Genomic DNA, 15,014 nt, shown 5'->3' on the forward strand with positions numbered 1-15,014 from the left:
GGAATCATGTAATTGTCCCCTTTCTTCTCCAAACTCCTCGAATCATGTAAAAGCAAACCTGAGAGAATGCTCTAACACTTCCGGTTGCCTGTGCATTTCAGGCTGTGTTTGTGAAATTCTGTGAACAGACCCACCTCAAAGGAATAGGGTCATGTTGTCATTGAAATAAATGCCATTAGAACACAACTGGAAGTTGAAAATTGATATTTTCTTCAATACAGCTGACTAGCTCATTGGTTATATAATTTGGAAGTGTTTTTACTCATGACCCCTGTCCTGTTACCAATCAAATTGAACTTACACCATCTCTGCAGCAGATTAATTAAATTCTTACTCCAGCTGAGGAAATAGCCAAGAAAAGTTGCTGCTGGTTCTGAACTGTCAGCTGGTCAGTGTGGTACAGACTGCTGCTAACCCTGAAAGTACAATGTTTGGAAGTTTGCTATTACATTTTGAACATCAGCTTATTGTACTGTAGAATAGTAAGGGGATTATGATATGAAGTCAATAATGTAATTCCAGGAAATGATTAGGACTGCACAATACAAAAGATAGTTGCTGACCCATCCTATGCGAAGACTGACAGTGTAAGGGGACATTCCAACTCATTAGACAGGAAAACAGTTTCCCAGATCACATGGACAGCATGACAGCTTTCCCAGACAATCCAGAGAGAAATGACAACATTCCAACTCATGGAAAAGGACTCTTATTCCAAACAATAATGGCTGGAAAAAAAGGATGCAGTGGAACCCCACAAAGATGATTTTGGTCACATAAATTACCTGGATTTGGGTACATGAGCTCAATTTTGTAGTTTGCAGATTTCACAAAAATTGGCAAGACAGTAAATAGTGAGGAGAATCATAACATACCAGGGAATTGGCCAATTGGTGAAAAAATAAACTTTGTAAGAGACAACATTGTCAATTTAATATAAACTGTTCGATTTCACGGGTAAGCAGAAGAAGGCGGCTATGGGGTTCATTTTCCCAATCCAGTGAATGGGGCACTGCAAGGTGATGTCATTTGTCTGTCATGGTAAAGCTGACACTGTTCATTATTTGCAGGTATGGCAGTACTCAGGATGACTTGTTCTTGGGTGACTTTGAGCAGGATACTACAGATGACTTAATTTGGACAAGGTGCTACCTCAGGATTTCTTCTCATATTCTCTCTCAGCCTCTGATATGTTTGCTTTTAAAGGAGGCTGGACTTTTTTTGATCTTGCTGCACCTTGAGAAGTGATCCTGACTGAGCTTCTCCCAAAACTAAAGGACACAGGGGCAGAATTACACCTTTCAGCCCGTCGAATCTGCTCCACCATTCGATCATGGCTGATCTGTTTCTCAATCACATTCTCCTGCCTTCTCCCCATAATCCCTAAGCCCCTTACCAATTCAGAACCTATCTATTTCTGTTTTAAATACATTCAATGACTTTGCCACAGAGGGCTGGGAAGGCCATGACTTCCACAGATGAAGTATACTTTGGCTGAAGGAATTCCTCATCTCCATTCTAAAAGGTTGCTCCTTTATCGAGGCTGTGCTCCTGGGTCTTAGTCTGCTTGACTAGTGGAAACATTTTCTCCACGTTCACTCTAACCATGTCATTCGGTATTCTTTAAGCTTCAATCAGATGCCCCCTCACCCTTCTAAATTCCATAAAGTATAGACCCAGAGTCCTCAACCACTCCTCATATGACAAGCCCTTCATCCCAAAGATCATTCTAGTGAACCTCCTCTGAGCGCCCTCTAATGCCAGCATCTCTCCTCAGATACGGGACCCAAAACTGCTCACAATATTCCAAATGTGGTCTGATCAGAGCCTTGTACAGCCTCAGCAGTACATCCCTGCTCTTGTACTCTAGCCCTCTTGAAATAAATGACAACATTCATTTGCCTTCCTAAATGCCAACTGAAGCTGCATGTTAACCTTAAGAGAATCTTGAATTAGGACTCTTACATCCCTTTACACTCAAGATTTCCAAAACCTTTTCCCATTTAGTAAATAGTCGACACCCCTATTCTTCCTATCGAATTTCATAACCTCACACTTTCCCACACTGTATTCTATCTGCCACTTCTTTGTCCACTCGCCTAGCCTGAACAAGACCTTCTGCAGTCTCCCCACTTCCTCAACACTACCTGCTCCTCTGCCTATCTTTGGTTCATCTGTAAATGTAGCAACAATGGCCTCAGTTCTTTTGTCCTGATTGTTAATATATAACCTGAGGAGTTGTGGTCCCAACAATGAATCCTGTGGAACTCCTCCAGTCACCAGCTGCTCTCCTGAAAAAGACCCCTTTATCCCTACTCCGGGTCTATACTTTATGGAATTTAGAAGGGCGAGGGGGCATCTGATTGAAGCTTAAAGAACACCGAAAGGCCTGGTTAGAGTGAACGTGGAGAAGATGTTTCCACTAGTCAAGCCTTCTGCCAGTCATCAATCCTCTATGCATGCAAATATTTTGCCCTTAATACCATGGGCTGCTATCTTATTTAGCAGCTTCATGTGCAACACTTATCAAAAGCCTTAAAATTCTGCTATGCTTTTGCCCACCTGCTTGCATGTCTATATGCCTCTGCAGAATCTTTGTATCATAATCACTAACTATTTTTGTGATAAATACACATTCACTTCTGTCATCCAAGTCATTCATGTATTTTAAACAACAATGGCCACATCATTGTGGCACTTCATTAGTTACAGCTGCCATCCCGAAAATGCCCCGCTAACTCCAACTCTCTTGTCTTCAATTAGTCACCCAGTCCTCTATCTATGTTAATGTATGATCATGGGCTCTTATTAAATCGCCCTATATGTGATACCTTATCAAACGACTTCTGAAAATCTCAATATACAGTGGTTAGCACTGCTGCCTCACAGCGCCAGAGACCCAGGTTCAATTCCCACCTCAGGCAACTGTCTGTGTGGAGTTTGCACGTTCTCCCCGTGTCTGCGTGGGTTTCCTCCGGGTGCTCCAATTTCCTCCCACAGTCCAAACATGTGCAGGTCAGGTGAATTGGCCATGCTAAATTGCCCGTAGTGTTAGGTGAAGGGGTAAATGAATGGGTCTGGGTGGGTTGCTCTTCGGAGGGTCGGTGTGGACTTGTTGGGCCGAAGGGCCGGTTTCCACACTGTAAGTAATCTAATCTAAATCTAAATATTACATTACATTCCCTTTATCTATCCTACTTGTTACCTCCTTAAAGAATTGTAAACTTTGTTAGGCATGATTTTTACTACATGAAGCTACGTGGACTCTCCCTGATCATATTTGGAATTTCTAAATACCCTGTTATTACATTCTAGACTCTGATATTTTCCTAGATGTTAAGCTAACTGGCCTATCCTGATTTTTTTTGTCTCCTTCCTTTCTTAAATAAAGGTATTCCATTGGCAGTTTTCCAGCCCTCTGGGACTTTCCCAATGTTTAAGGATTTCTGAAAGATTACTGCTAGTGCATCCTCTATCGCTGTAGTTAATTCTTTTAATATTCTAGGATACACCCCATCAGGTCCAGGGACTTATCGGTCTTTAGCCCCAAGAGGTTCCCTAACATTTTAAGGATTCCTTAATCCTCCACCTGATGAAGGGGCTGTGTTCTGAAAGCTTGTGAGATTTGAAATAAGCCTGTTGGACGATAACCTGGTGTCATGTAACTTCTGCATTTAAAGTGGGACGACAGAATGCCAACTAATCTGATGTTAAGGTGGATTTGAGTTATCATCGCTGAAGAGATTTCATTTAGTGTCAGTATCAAGTACCTCCAGTTTAGATCCATCACAGCCTCCTGCACTTTCTCAAAGCACTATGCCCTTCAGAAATGTACATTAATAGTCGTGTGCATCATTTCATTTCCCAAACTAGCAAGACTTAAGCTAAAACTGACTATTCTGGACTGAAATTGTATTTCATGCAGTTACATGCATATGACAAAATCTTAGATCATGATTAGTAAACAAAATCATTTCACAAATTAATAATCACAGATTGCAAGTAAATTGAGCACATATTACAGGAAGTCACAGTGTAATTCATGGTTCTGTTTCAAATTATCTACAACCTCTATCACTAGTTCACATACACTTAGCTTTAACTACCCCATGAGTAAATTAAAGTGTGTTCTCTCTAATAGTTTGGTTATAAAACACTGTTGTTCTGATTAATGATTCTGTCTGAACTAGTCAATGTGAAGTAACGATGCAAACTATAAAAAATCTTTCCAAAAATTTTCATTAAACTAATTCATAAATTTCCATAAGCAGAGCAATGAAAAGCAGGTTATCCACAAATTTTACACAATTTGTCACGAGTACATTAGCTCCGGATGAGCAGAAAACCTGATGTAGGTTTTCCCTGACACAGTGGTGGTGTCCCTAAAAGGCCAAGGTCACATCTGCTCCAGAGTTGGATCATAATATCTCTGAACAGGTTGATTAAAAATGTCTAAAACTTGATTGATTTTCAAGCCCAGAAGTAATTCGTACATCCCAGATTGAAATTCCCCTTCCCGGAATTTGATCCTTCTGCAAATGGAGATTCCAAGCCAAGCTCCACCTGTTACTCCAGAAATGTGTATATGTACACTCCCTATTATCAGCCCAGTCAAATGAGGGATGTAATTTTTTTTAACTTTATTAATATGATTAGTGTGTTTCTAGCAGACCTAGTGTTTGCCTGCTCATTTCCCTTGACGTTGTGCCAGACTAAATGGGCTGAATGGCCTACTTCTGCTCCTACATGTTACGGTCTTAAATGTTCCAGTTTGGAGAAGAGATCAATTGTGTGAGGGGATTCTCCAGTCCGAGGTACAGACGGACGTTTCTGTGGCCAGCAGAGAAAAAGCAGAATGGTGTGTTGTTTCCCTGGTGTCAGGATCAAGGATGTCTCAGAGAGGGTGCAGAATGTTCTCACGGGGGAGAGGGGGGCAGCAAGAGGTCATTGTCCACATTGGAACCAATGACATAGGAAGGGGAAAGGTTGAGATTCTGAAGGGAGATTACAGAGAGTTAGGCAGAAATTTAAAAAGGAGGTCCTCAAGAGTAGTATTGTCTAGATTATTCCCGGTGTTACGAACTAGTGAGGGCAGGAATAGGAGGATAGAGCAGATGAATGCATGGCTGAGGAGCTGGTGTATGGGAGAAGGATTCACATTTTTGGATCATTGGAATCTCTTTTGGGGTAGAAGTGATCTGTACAAGAAGGACGGATTGCACCTAAATTGGAAGGGGACTAATATACTGGCAGGGACATTTGCTAGAACTGCTTGGGAGGATTTAAACTAGTAAAATGGGGGGGGGGGGGAGAGATAGTGAGGAAAGTGGTACAGTTGAGAACAGAAGCAAGTCAAACAGGACAGGCAGGGACAAGGTTGGACTAATAAATTAAACTGCATTTATTTCAATGCAAGGGGCCTAACTGGGGAGGCAGATGAACTGAGGGCATGGTTAGGATAATGGGACTGGGATATCATAGCAATTACAGAAACATGGCTCAGGGATGAGCAGGACTGGCAGCTTAATGTTCCAAGATACAAATGCTACAGGAAGGATAGAAAAGAAGGCAAGAGAGGAGGGGGGGGGGGGGGGGAAGGTGGCATTTTTGATAAGGGATGGCATTACAGCTGTACTGAGGGAGGATATTCCTGGAAATACATCCAGGAAAGTTATTTGGTGGAACTGAGAAATAAAAAAGGGATGATCACCTTATTGGGATTGTATTATAGACCCCCTAATAGTCAGAGGAAAATGGAGAAACAAACTTGTAAGGAGGTCTCAGCTATCTGTAAGAATAAATAGCGTGGTTATGGTTGGGGATTTTAACTTTCCAAACATAGACTGGGACTGCCATAGTGTTAAGGGTTTAGATGGAGAGGAATTTGTTATGTGCGTACAAGAAAATTTTCTGATTCAATGTGTGGATGTACCTGCTAGAGAAAGTGCAAAACTTGGCCTACTCTTGGGAAATAAGACAGGGCAGGGTGTCAGTGGGGGAGTACTTTGGGGCCAGCGTCTATAATTCTATTAGATTTAAAATAGTGATGGAAAAGGATAGACCAGATCTAAAAGTTGAAGTTCTAAATTGGAAAAAGGCCAATTTTGACAGTATTAGGCAAGAACTTTCAAAAGCTGACTGGGGGCATATGTTTGCAGGTAAAGGGATGGCTGGAAAATAGGAAGCCTTCAGAAATGAGATAACGAGAATCCAGAGAAAGTATATTCCTGTCAGGGTGAAAGGGAAGGCTGGTAGGTAAAGAATGACTAAAGAAATTGAGGGTTTGGTTAAGAAAAAGAAGGAAGCATATGTCAGGTATAGACAGGATAGATCGAGTGAATCCTTAAGAGTATAAAGGCAGTAGGAGTATACTTAAGAGGGAAATCAGGAGGGCAAAAAGGTGACATGAGATAGCTTTGGCAAATAGAATTAAGGAGAATCCAAATTGTTTCTACAAATACATTAAGGACAAAAGTGTAACTAGGGAGAGAATAGGGCCCCTCACCAATCAGCAAGACGGCCTTTGTGTGAAGCCGCAGAAAATGGGAGAGATACTAAACGAGTATTTTGCATCATCATTTACTGTGGAAAAGGATATGGAAGATATAGAATGTGGGGAAATAGACAGTGACACCTTGAAAAATGTCTATATTACAGAGGAGGAAGTGCTGGATGTCTTGAAACGCATAAAGGTGGATAAATCCCCAGGAACTGATCAGGTGTACCCTAGACCTCTGTGGGAAGCTAGGGAAGTGATTGCTGGGCCTCTTGTTGCGATATTTGTATCATCGATAGTCACAGGTGAGGTGCTGGAAGACTGGAGATTGGCTAACGTGGTGCCACTGTTTAAGAAGGGTGGTAAGGACAAGCCAGGGAACTATAGACTGGTGAGCCTGACATCGGTGGTGGGCAAGTTGTTGGAGGGAATCCTGAGGGACAGGATGTACATGTATTCGGAAAGGCAAGGACTGATTAGGGCTAGTAAACATGGCTTTGTGCGTGGTAAATCATGTCTCACAAACTTGACTGAGTTTTTTGAAGAAGTAACAAAGAGGATTGATGAGGGCAGAGCCGTAGATGTGATCTATATGGACTTCAGTAAGGCGTATGACAAGGTTCCCCCTGGGAGACTGATTAGCAAGGTTAGATCTCTCAGAATACAAGATCGAGCCATTTGGATACAGAACTGGCTCAAAGGTAGAAGACATAGGGTGGTGGTGGAGGGTTGTTTTTCAGACTGGAGACCTGTGACCAGTGGAGTGCCACAAGGATTGGTGCTGGGTCCACTACTTTTCATCATTTACATAAATGATTTGGATGCAAGCATAAGAGGTAGAGTTAGTAAGTTTGCAGATGACACCAAAATTGCAGGTGTCGTGGACAGCGAAGAAGGTTACCTCAGATTACAACAGGATCTTGATCAGATGGGCCAATGGGCTGAGAAGTGGCAGATGGAGTTTAATTCAGATAAATGTGAGGTGCTGCATTTTGGGAAAGCAAATCTTAGCTGGACTTATCCACTTAACGGTAAGGTCCTAGGGAGTGTTGCTGAGGAAAGAGACCTTGGAGTGCAGGTTCATAGCTCCTTGAAAGTGGAGTCGCAGGTAGATAGGATAGTGAAGAAGGCATTTGGTATGGTTTCCTTTATTGGTCAGAATATTGAGTACAGGAGTTGGGAGGTCTTGTTGTGGCTGTACAGGACATTGGTGAGGCCACTGTTGGAATATTGCGTGTAATGCTGGTCTCCTTCCTATCGGAAAGATGTTGTGAAACTTGAAAGGGTTCAGAAAAGATTTACAAGGATGTTGCCAGGGTTGGAGGATTTGAGATATAGGGAGAGCCTGAACAGGCTGGGGCTGTTTTCCCTGGAGCGTCGGAGGATGAGGGGTGACCTTATAGAGTGGGTGGCACAGTGGTTAGCACTGCTGCCTCACAGCGCCAGAGACCCGGGTTCAATTCCCACCTCAGGCGACTGACTGTGTGGAGTTTGCACGTTCTCCCCATGTCTGCTTGGGTTTCCTCCGGGTGCTCCGGTTTCCTCCCACAATCCAAAGATGTGCAGGTTAGGTGAATTGGCCATGCTAAATTGCCCGTAGTGTTAGGTAAGGGGTAAATTAGATTAGATTAGATTAGATTACTTACAGTGTGGAAACAGGCCCTTCGGCCCAACAAGTCCACACCGACCCGCCGGAGCGCAACCCACCCATACCCCTACATTTACCCCTTTAACCTAACACTATGGGCAATTTAGCATGGCCAATTCACCTGACCCGCACATTTTTTGGATTGTGGGAGGAAACCGGAGCACCCGGAGGAAACCCATGCAGACACGGGGAGAACGTGCAAACTCCACACAGTCAGTCGCCTGAGTCAGGAATTGAACCCGGGTCTCTGGCGCTGTGAGGCAGCAGTGCTAACCACTGTGCCACCGTGCCGCCAATGTAGGGCTATGGGTGGGTTGCGCTTCGGCGGGGCAGTGTGGACTTGTTGGGCCAAAGGGCCTGTTTCCACACTGTAAGTAATCTAATCTAATCTAATCTAATTTACAAAATTATTAGGGGCATGGTTAAGGTAAATAGGCAAAGTCTTTTTCTTGGGGTGGGGGGAGTTCAGAACTAGAGGGCATAGGTTTAGGGAGAGAGGGGAAAGATCTAAAAGGGACCTAAGGGGCAACTGTTTCACGCAGAGGGTGGTATGTATATGGAATGAGTTGCCAGAGGAAGTGGTGGAGGCTGGTACAATTGCAACATTTAAGAGGCATTTGGATGGGTATATGAATAGGAAGGGATTGGAGGGATATGGGCCGTGTGCTGTCAGATGGGACTAGATTGGGTTGGGATATCTGGTGGGCATGAATGGGTTGTACCGAAGGGTTTGTTTCCATGCTGTACATCTCTATGACTCTATGTATTCAATTTATTTCAAAATGTGCCTATTGGTTTCCTTGTGCCAAATGTGCCATCTTCATCTTTGACACTACCTCTAAGGCCAACAGATAAATGGAATTGCATTTGCCTCACCCTCGGTCTGCGACCTGTTTGTGGTTAGGACTGGCATCTTTTGACAACGTCTTTAAAAACCAGCGCCAAAAAAAATCACTCAAAACTCAATTTGGGTTTTCTTATGATTTTTGCTTAAAATTCAGCAACATTTTCTGTAAATGTTGAGGGCATTCCACTAAAATGCCACTGTCTCGTGGAATGTACCAGCAGTTCCCTGCCTGACCAGTATTTAATATTCTTACTGCTAATAACTTTACTGCTCCTACTGTGTCACCTGCAATACATGTGTATAGAACAATAATTATTAATGAAGTTCTTGAAAGAGCAGACTTCCAAGGTTTGAGCACGATTTATTAGCTAAATTTTATCTAATCTGATTTAACATGCTGGAATTTCAGTCATTAGGCAGTTTCTTCTGGAATGGCATTATCCTGCAGCCTGAGAGATTATTTTGGGACCCAGTGAGAACACATGGACCAGTTCACCAATTTTTCTAACCTCCTAGATTGGTTGGTTGGTTGGCCTCAAATAAGATTTAAGTTTACTTTAGTACTAGGCTTTATATTTCTTGAATTAAAATCTATCAACTGTTTTTACTGTATCTATCAACTGTAAGCAATTAACCAATTACAAGGTTTTCTTGAATTAAATTTTATTTGCAGATGTTGAAAGTAATAAGGGTATTACATCAAACATGTGGCCCTCATGCAGTCAACTGAGCTCACTCTCTCACAAGCAACATGCACCATTGGCAGTTGCGAATATTGTAATCATCTTCCTGATGTCTCTTTCTAGTCACTGTTATAACTGAGCTCTTTCCATCGTAAAAGCCATTTTTGGTTCTGTTCGGTTTTGTAACTTCTGCTGCTGCTAAAGAGAAATTGTTCTCCAAAAGCAGCTCTTTTGTAAATCAGTCCTCTGGAGTTTATTTTTCCTTGCTTATTCATTGTAGACAATGTTTTATCTTCAAGTGGAGATTTTCATAATGCTGTAATTCAAAATGGAGGTAAGGACTCTTGGCCGACTTTGGAGGAAAAGGCTGGCTGATTAGTTTCATTTATCCTTGGTAAAACATTAATTTCGGTGCAGTGTCTGTTTTTTTGTTTAATACATGTCAATTTCATGATCTTTGCCCACTCTACATGGATCAGATGATTTCCTGTGTACAAATTAAAATCAGTGCTTTTGGTCACTTTTTAAAACTGTTTCAGTTCATTAATGTGCAGGCATTAACCAGGCAATGGGATTAAGAGATTATTTGTCCATGTTTGATATCAACACAGTTTTTATGGTGGTTTCACAGCAAACTATATATGTAGTTTAAATAGTTGGAATTGTAGCTTGGTTTTTCGGTGAGTGTTAGCTAATTAGTAACAAAATGTCACCTTTTATAAATTATTAAAGTTACATGGATGAAAGTGATAATCACATTTCTTTAAACATTAACATTTTAATAATTGTGAATAATGTGATAATCTATTAGCACAGCTTAACTTTATACAATTATGATTATGAAGGAAGGGTCAAAGAATTAAAGAGCAATTTGAGATTTTGGTTTGTATGACTAATCATGGACTTTTTAATCTCTCTGATTATAACTAATTATAGAACACTTTCATACACTAAGATTTTCTCACAAAGTATAGTTAATCCTATCAGTATCACTTTCACACTATTCCATTAAAGGTGCAAGTATTCTCAGAAATAGAATATGGTTTTTATTGATGAAGGAATCACTTAATATCCATTGAGCGTTAACTATTAGAGCTTTGAGGAGACTCCCAAAATTGGCATTGTTTGTTTTGGTGTAAGGATTGGCAGTGTTTGTTTTGGTGTAAGGATTGGCAGTGTTTGTTTTGGTGTAAGGATTGGCAGTGTTGGTTTTGGTGTAAGGATTGGCAGTGTTGGTTTTGGTGTAAGGATTGGCAGTGTTGGTTTTGGTGTAAGGATTGGCAGTGTTGGTTTTGGTGTAAGGATTGGCAGTGTTGGTTTTGGTGTAAGGATTGGCAGTGTTGGTTTTGGTGTAAGGATTGGCAGTGTTGGTTTTGGTGTAAGGATTGGCAGTGTTGGTTTTGGTGTAAGGATTGGCAGTGTTGGTTTTGGTGTAAGGATTGGCAGTGTTGGTTTTGGTGTAAGGATTGGCAGTGTTGGTTTTGGTGTAAGGATGCTGATACACACATCTTTGAAGGCTCTAAATGCACTAAATTATCATGCACAAAAAAACCTGCCAACTGTACACCATTTCATTAATAATTGTTTCTGATGATTTAATGCTAACATTGACTAATTGTTATATGCATTTAATGATCAAAAGCACTCATTTTGCTGAGCATTTCTTATGTGGCAGCAGCAGCAACATTCATGAAAGGTTTAGAGGGATATGGGCCAAATGCAGGCAAATCAGATGAGCTCAGTTTAGGAAACCTGGTTGGCAGGGACAGGTTGGGCCGAAGGGCCAGTTTCCATGCTGCATGACTCTAAGAATCATTATTTATCACAAGTAATGACACAACAACTACAACTGAACAGATAAAAGCCATTGGCATATAATACAACTAACTAAAACTCTAACCTCCTTATAAATTCCCCCTTAGATACACACAGACAAACAAAGGGAGAAATACTTTACTGGCAGAGGTAGAAAAACTGGAAAGTCAGTTCCATGGTATTTGCTTCCCCGTTTCAATGCTGAGATGATCCTTCTCCATCTTGCCAGATATGGCTTTCTATTGTACTTTTCTGAAAGCTTCTAGTAGTTTATAAGCGGTACAGAGTAAGTAATTCACTTCAACAGTGTCTCTGAATTACCAATTCAGAAAGTCACAGCTCACAACAAATGCTGCAGGAAAGATAACTTTCTTTCAGGTTTAAACTGTGTTTTTGACTGAGACAACAGACAGTTTCTGGTCTGAATAAATATCCGCAAAATGCTTTTCTTTCGTTCTCTCTCAATCTAACTAATTTGCTCCCAGCTCAAGTTGCTCAGCCACCCAAGAGCCAATCACACAATTGCTGGCAAGCAAAAGGTCTCATTGCTAACTGTCCCTAGTCCACAGACCGATCAACGTCTTGTTTCTAATAAGAGCTGCATCAGTACATACCCTCGGCTTCATGCTGTCTGGGATCTAAACTTTGATTACAGTTTGTTCAATTGCGATCAGATCATTTTCTGTCAAAACTGCAGCCACTCTTTCAAATTCTCATTTTTAAAACGTTCTTTCTCATTCAACTAAGGAGAACAGCAGCTTTGGATCCACCCTGTCCACGGCCCTCAATCTTATACGCCTCTATTAGCAGCCACCCTCCTCAAGATCCAATCTCTCTTCAAAGCGCTCCATCCTTATGGATCACAGCAAACGAGGATGCAGGTTCAGCAGGTAATCAGGAAGGTAAATGGAATTCTGGAGTTTATTGCCAAAGGAACAGAGTAAAAGAGCAGGGAGGTGTTGTTGCAGTTGTATCAGACATTAGTGATAGGTTGAAAGGTTATGGAGGAAAGTGTCTCATATATCATCGTAACTACTCGATTAAGCTGCCCTGCCACCTTCAGGATTTTGTGGACAATCACCCCAAGGTCCTTCTATTCCTCTCTTCTGTGCAAGTTAGGTTGATGTAATTGCTCAGCTTACAGTGTGTCTCTCCAGGAGAATCAGACTTGGGGGAGTACATGGGTGAATTTCGCTGCATTGCACATTTTTGAATGTTTTAAGAGTTCCATTACTAGTGGTCTGTGACAAAGGGTTATCATTCCACTGTCCTTTCTCCTAGGAAGCAATTAAGCACAATTCCTGCCTGCACAGTATGAAAAACATTCATTTCAAGACCTGAGCTTTTTAAATAATTACTGTGCCCACACACATGCTGCTTGTCATTTGAACCAAACTGAAAAATCACCTACATCCCAAGCTGTAAATACAAAATTAAGTCACCTTTCAATTCTACATGTCCTCATAGCTCTCATATCTCAATATCTTTTCCAACTGAACTGGGATTCCAGACTTCTGACATTTTAAATTGGTGGGTAGGAAAACAAGTGTTGCTCATGCTGGAAATGTTCAGCAGGTTACCCAGTAACTTCTGAAAGAGAAAACTAACACAGGAAAAACTCACTTTTTAGTTTAGAATCAGTCTAAACATTATGGCACAGTCAGGGAACACAGGGGGCTAACACCTTCAACATCTCAACATCTTATCTGCACTGACACCAATTGTTACAGTTAACCTGAGAATGTAACTTTTAAAAAAAGTTTTGTTATTTACATATGAAAGAAGTGAAACTATCATGGTCATTCTAACAGGAGAGACTTAACATACAGTTGTTGTAGGGGATTAGGGTATTCTATAATTAGGGGGACAGATAGTATCCTTTGTGAGCTGGATCAGGAGTCCCACATGGTGTGTTGCCCACCCGGTGCCAGGGTGCAGGACATCTCCAACCAGCTTGAAAGGATATTGGAGCAGGAGGGAGAGGATCCAGCTGTTGTGGTCCATGTTGGCACTAACAATATAGGCACGGCTACAAAGGACGACCTGTCTGGGGACTAGGAAGGAAATTGAACAGGTCCTCAAGGGTCATAATCTCTGGATTACCGCCCAAGCCACATGCTAATTGGCATAGGGATAAGAAAATTAGGGAAGTGAACACGTGGCTAAGAGATAGGTGTGGGAAAGAGGGATTCCATTTCACGGGGTATTGGCATCAGTTTTGGAACCGGAGGGATCTGCACCGATGGGACGGTCTCCACCTGAACAGATATGGAAACAGTATTCTGGCGAAAATGATAAATAGAGTGGTCATTCGGACTTTAAACTTGTGAGTCGGGGGGGGGGGGGGGAGTGAAAGGGAAAGCAACAGGGATTATGGAGTCAAGTAGAAAGATAAGCAGCAGGTTAGCATGTGTGCAGGGTTTAAGTTCAAGGCAGACTAGGAATGAAGCATAAAGGAAGGATAACTTAAGACATATTAGATTAGATTACATTACATTACAGTGTGGAAACAGGCCCTTTGGCCCACACCGACCCGCCGAAGCGTAACCCACCCATACCCCTCCACACAGTCAATCGCCTGAGGCGGGAACTGAACCCGGGTCTCTGGCGCTGTGAGGCAGCAGCGCTAACCACTGTACCACCATGCCGCCCTTACTAGAGGTGATGGAAATTATGAGGTTAAGAAAATTAGCATTAATGTGCTTTACCTGAATGCTTGTAGTATTGGTAACAAAGTAGATGAATTACCAGCAGAAATCATTGTAAATGGCTATGATGTGGTAGGCATCATAGAGACGTGGTTGCAGGGGATTCAGGACTGGCAGTTAAACATCCAAGGATTTACAACTTATTGAAAAGACAGGGAGGTGGGCACAGGGGGCAGGTTTGCCTTGTTAGTTAAGAATGAAATTAAATCTATGGCATTAAATGATATCGGGTCAGATGATATGGAGTCTGTGTGGGTGGAGTTGAGGAACCATAAAGGCAAAAAAAAAACCATAATGGGAGTTGTGTACAGACCAACTTGCAGTGGTCAGGACCAGGGGTGCAAGATGTACCAGGAAATAGATAGGGCGTGTCAGAAAGACAAGGTCACGGTGATAATGGAGGACTTCAATATGCAAATTGACTGGTTGAATAATGTTGCCAGTGGATCCAAAGAAAGGGAATTTATGGAACGTTTACAGAATGGCATTTTGGATGAGCTTGTGATAGAGCCCACAAGGGAGCAGGCCAATCTGGACTTAGTGCTGTGTCATGAGCTGAGGGGGGTGAAATTAAACAGAAAAATAGAGCCTATAAAGTGGCCAAGAGCACTGGGAAATCAGAAGATTGGGAAGACTACAAAAACAAACAGAGGATAACAAAGAGGGAAATAAGGAAGGAGAGGATCAAATATGAAGGTACACTAGCCAATAATATTAGAAGTGTTAGTAAAAGTTTCTTTCAATACATAAGAAACAAACGAGAGGCAAAAGTAGAAATTGGGCCGCTCCAAATTGATGCAGGAAGGCTCGTGATAGG

At 41.8% G+C, this 15,014-nt stretch overlaps 1 protein-coding gene across 7 annotated transcripts in view; it reads right to left on the reverse strand.

Annotated features, from left to right (window-relative positions):
* acsf3 (acyl-CoA synthetase family member 3) overlaps window positions 1–15,014 on the reverse strand; it is an 87,278-nt gene that overhangs the window by 11,865 nt on the left and 60,399 nt on the right. Inside the window, exon 8 of one of the 7 annotated variants that reach the window (XR_015759907.1) lies at window positions 12,932–13,092. The exons of 5 other annotated variants lie outside the window; for them this stretch is intronic. Coding sequence is in view for 1 of the 2 variants with exons in the window: in XM_087995654.1 (XP_087851780.1) it covers window positions 9,983–9,990 (8 nt within the window). In the remaining variant the exon portion in view is untranslated. Of the gene's footprint in view, window positions 1–9,703; window positions 9,991–12,931; window positions 13,093–15,014 lie in introns of those variants that run through there. One more of the 7 variants, XM_087995654.1, reaches the window with a different exon arrangement.

This window comes from Chiloscyllium plagiosum, unplaced genomic scaffold (assembly GCF_037043375.1).
Source record: "Chiloscyllium plagiosum isolate Xiang-an unplaced genomic scaffold, Cpla_swu_hap1 HiC_scaffold_17, whole genome shotgun sequence".
In the NCBI taxonomy this organism is placed as follows: Eukaryota; Metazoa; Chordata; class Chondrichthyes; order Orectolobiformes; family Hemiscylliidae; genus Chiloscyllium; species Chiloscyllium plagiosum.